Source organism: Pipra filicauda, unplaced genomic scaffold, assembly GCF_003945595.2.
Source record: "Pipra filicauda isolate LSUMZ 115617 unplaced genomic scaffold, ASM394559v2 scaffold1383_size15135_pilon, whole genome shotgun sequence".
Lineage (NCBI taxonomy): Eukaryota > Metazoa > Chordata > Aves > Passeriformes > Pipridae > Pipra > Pipra filicauda.
This window is the reverse complement of record NW_024103855.1, coordinates 1-3574: the sequence shown is the minus strand read 5'-3', so window position 1 is coordinate 3574 and position 3574 is coordinate 1. Positions and strand designations below refer to the sequence as shown.

Sequence of the window (3574 nt, the reverse complement as noted above, 5' to 3'; positions counted from 1 at the left end):
AAGGATACACTCTGCCTCTCTTCTGCAACCCAATTGCTCCAAGACAACAGCACAGGAACTGAACTTTTCCATCAAAGCTGGGTTCCATGTGACATCCCCTGTGATCATGAGAGCTGTCCCAAACCAGCTCCATGTCTGCACTGCAGCAGAGCAAAGCTGAGTCCTCGGCAGCACATGGGCAGAGCTCCTGCTCCTCACAGAACCCTCAGAGAGCACAAACTAGAGAAAAGAAATGCCTTGACTTGGAGGGGATTTCCCTGAAAAGTGCACTGGCTTTGCTGAGAGCGGGCTGCGTTAATTGTTCCCTGTGCTTTCCTTTTCTGAACAGACTTGTCCTAAGGAACAGCAAATGTCCAACAGCAGCTCCCTCACCCAGTTCCTCCTCCTGGCATTCGCAGACAGGAGGGAGCTGCAGCTCCTGCACTTCTGGCTCTTCCTGGCCATCTCCCTGGCTGCCCTCCTGGCCAACGGCCTCATCCTCAGCGCCGTAGCCTGTGACCACCACCTGCACACCCCCATGGGCTTCTTCCTGCTCAACCTCTCCCTCACAGACCTGGGCTGCATCTGCACCACTGTCCCCAAAGCCATGCACAATTCCCTCTGGGACACCACAACCATCTCCTACATGGGATGTGCTGCACAGCTCTTTTTCTTTCTGTTCTTCATCTCAGCAGAGTATTTCCTCCTCACCATCATGTGCTACGACCGCTACATTGCCATCTGCAAACCCCTGCACTACGGGACCCTCCTGGGCAGCAGAGCTTGTGCCCACATGGCAGCAGCTGCCTGGGCCACTGGCTTTCTCTATTCTCTGCTGCACACAGCCAATACATTTTCCCTGCCTCTGTGCCAGGGCAATGCCCTGGGCCAGTTCTTCTGTGAAATTCCACAGATTCTAAAACTCTCCTGCTCAGGCATGTCCCTGAAGGAAATTGGGCTTCTTGCTTTTAGTGCTTTTCCTTTTCTGGGTTGCTTAATTTTCATTGTTTTCTCCTATGTGCAGATCTTCAGGGCTGTGCTGAGGATCCCCTCTCAACAAGGACAGCACAAAACCTTTTCCACGTGTCTCCCTCACCTGGCCGTGGTCTCGATCTTTGTCAGCACTGGCATATTTGCCTACCTGAAGCCTCCCTCCATCTCCTCCCCATCCCTGGATCTGGCCCTGTCAGTTCTGTATTCAGTGGTTCCTCCAGCACTGAACCCCCTCATCTACAGCCTGAGGAACCAGGAGCTTAAGGATGCCCTGAGAAAAATGATGACTGGATACTTTTCAGGACCAATTATGTGCCAGGTTTTTGGTGTGTAGTATTCCGAATGGGACTCCTTAATGGCCCAGCCTTCCTGCTCAGGTTTTTCGTGGAGGTCATTGGGTTCTTGCAATAACTTTCTGTGCAATTAAATATTATTATGCCTCTGTTTTCTAAATTAGTGTCCACCTTTTGATTTTGACACTGAGACTGTATAAATGATGAATTGTACTGGCTGAGTATTTAAATAAAATAAAGGACCCTGCAGTGCCTTCTTTGTCCAAGACCCTTCTTCTTAGATGTTCCTAAAGGACAGCACACTGCAGGACAGGGTGTATTTGCAAACAGGAAGGGGACAATAATCCCAGCCCAGCAGCACTGCCAGGGAGCAGCAGGGCTTGGTCTTTCCAAAGCTGCTCTCTTGCCACTCCCACACTGTCCTCCTGAGCCCCTTTCTCGCTGTAAGGCCTGAGTGCTCTCTGAGCACAGTCCTGTGGGCTGGAAGCCCTTGGAGCACAGGCAGGGACTGGTCCTGGGAACTTGTGAAGCAGAGCTGGGCTCCCTTACAGCACCTCCAGGATGCTGTGGGATTTTCTGAGAGCAGTGCCTGTACTGGGTCACTTCTTCTGTCACCTTGCTCCAGGGCTGGAACTCTCCTGCAGTGACACCATGACACTCCTGCTCTCTGCTTTCCAGGTTTCATTTTCAGATCCAGTCTTCCCTTCCTGTTCACAGGGACATCCTGGGAGTGCTTCAGAGCTGCCATCCTGGGGCAGCTCCTGCCCAGCGTGGGCAGGCACAAGGTCTCTCCACCTGCTCCTCTCACCTCCCCAGTGCCACTGTTTTCTGCAGCCTCCTCATCCTTGCCCAGCACAGCCCTCCTGGCACAGTTGGACACAGCCCTTGTTCTACCCCCTCCTCAGGCACCTGCCCGACCCCCTCAGCTCCAGCCTGAGGGCCAGAAACCTTCAGGGCAGGGAGGCACCAGGGAAAATGCTGAGGAAACCTTTCAGCTGCACTCAGATCCAATTGGAGGGGTTGGTCTCTAGGGAGAAATCCCTTCTCATTCTCCAGAACCTGCAGGACAACCTGTGTTGTGTCCTGGGCACTCCTCTGGCAGTGTGAGATACTGCAAAGGTTTTGGTGTCAGGGATATTGAGAAGGCTGGGCAGTGTCACTGGGAGAACTCTTCCAAAGACTTGGAAAGGCCAGAGCCAGCCCAGAGCTTCCTGGGGCCTTGGCAAAGGCAGACATGGAAGCAGTCTGCAAACAGGGCAGCAAGGAGGGTTGGCAGAGTTCCAGACTGCTCAGGCTCAGGAGGGAAGGGGATGTGGCAAGTCCTCCTGCAGCCATTGCCAGGTGTGGAAAGGACAAGGAAGGGATTGCAGAACCCCTGTGGGAGGGAATAGAGAGGATGTTGTGTGGCCAGACCTGAGCAAGGCCCTTGACATGGTCTCCTGTGGTCTCCTTATGGCCGGATTGGTAAGAGCTGGACCGAAGATGTGGAAGATGGTGGGAAGTTGGCTGAATGAAGAGTGTCAAATAAAATCCATGGTACAAATTCCTCTTGGCTGCAACCTCCTGGTGAAATCCCTCAGTGAGCAGCCCTTGAACACCACTAGAGAACATCTTTATTATCTCTCTGTACAATGGGATAAAATGTATTTTCAAGTCCTTTGTGGATGATGCCAAATTTCAGGGAGCCCTTGAGCAACCATTCCTGGTTTAAAGACACAGATTGGGGTGGGAACTCCAATAAAATGAATTCACTCCTCTTTTATTCCCCACCAGTACAAGGACACAAAATATAAGGAGGTAGAGGCGAAAACAAGTTTACTGACAAGAAATAGAGCAGCAAAACCAGCAATACCAACAGAACAGTTCAAAGCAACAGCAGAGAAAGAAATTGCCTCCTCTCTACCCGTCTGCCCCAACTCACTTTTGTAAAGAGATACAAACAGGGATCAACACGTGCCTCCCTTCCCCCTTTTCCCCCGAATGAACAAAGAACAAAAAACAAAACCAGGGGAGAGAGGGGGCAAAGCAAATGTGGGAAACTCTCTGGTCTGAGATCAGTTGTGCTGCCCAAGAACACGCTGACTCCAGAGGTGTCCAAGTGGGGCAGAGCCGGCGACTCTGGTCCGTGCGGCGGCGGGGGGGAGGCAGCGGCTCTGCTTGATTCCATGGAGTTCTGGGGAAGCACAGTGGCCTCTTGGTTCCAGGAGGTTCTGAGATGTCTCAGGGTTCCTTTTGTTCCAAACAGACCCCACATGTCACAATGGTCCCTTGGTTCCATGAGATTCCACAGTGTCCCTGCATTCCTTTGG

At 52.3% G+C, this 3574-nt stretch overlaps 1 protein-coding gene across 1 annotated transcript; it reads left to right on the top strand.

Annotated features, from left to right (window-relative positions):
- The first annotated feature begins 349 nt into the window (after nt 1–349).
- On the top strand, nt 350–1499 carry LOC113990248 (olfactory receptor 14J1-like). The gene has a single exon (XM_027725494.2). The coding sequence runs from the start codon at nt 350–352 to the stop codon at nt 1304–1306; it is 957 nt and encodes a 318-aa protein (XP_027581295.1). The 3' UTR covers nt 1307–1499.
- Nucleotides 1500–3574: the final 2075 nt, after the last annotated feature.

Bases quoted from the DNA above. Each gene is read 5' to 3' on its own strand.
- LOC113990248 (XM_027725494.2), top strand. From the start codon at position 350: ATGTCCAACAGCAGCTCCCTCACCCAGTTCCTCCTCCTGGCATTCGCA.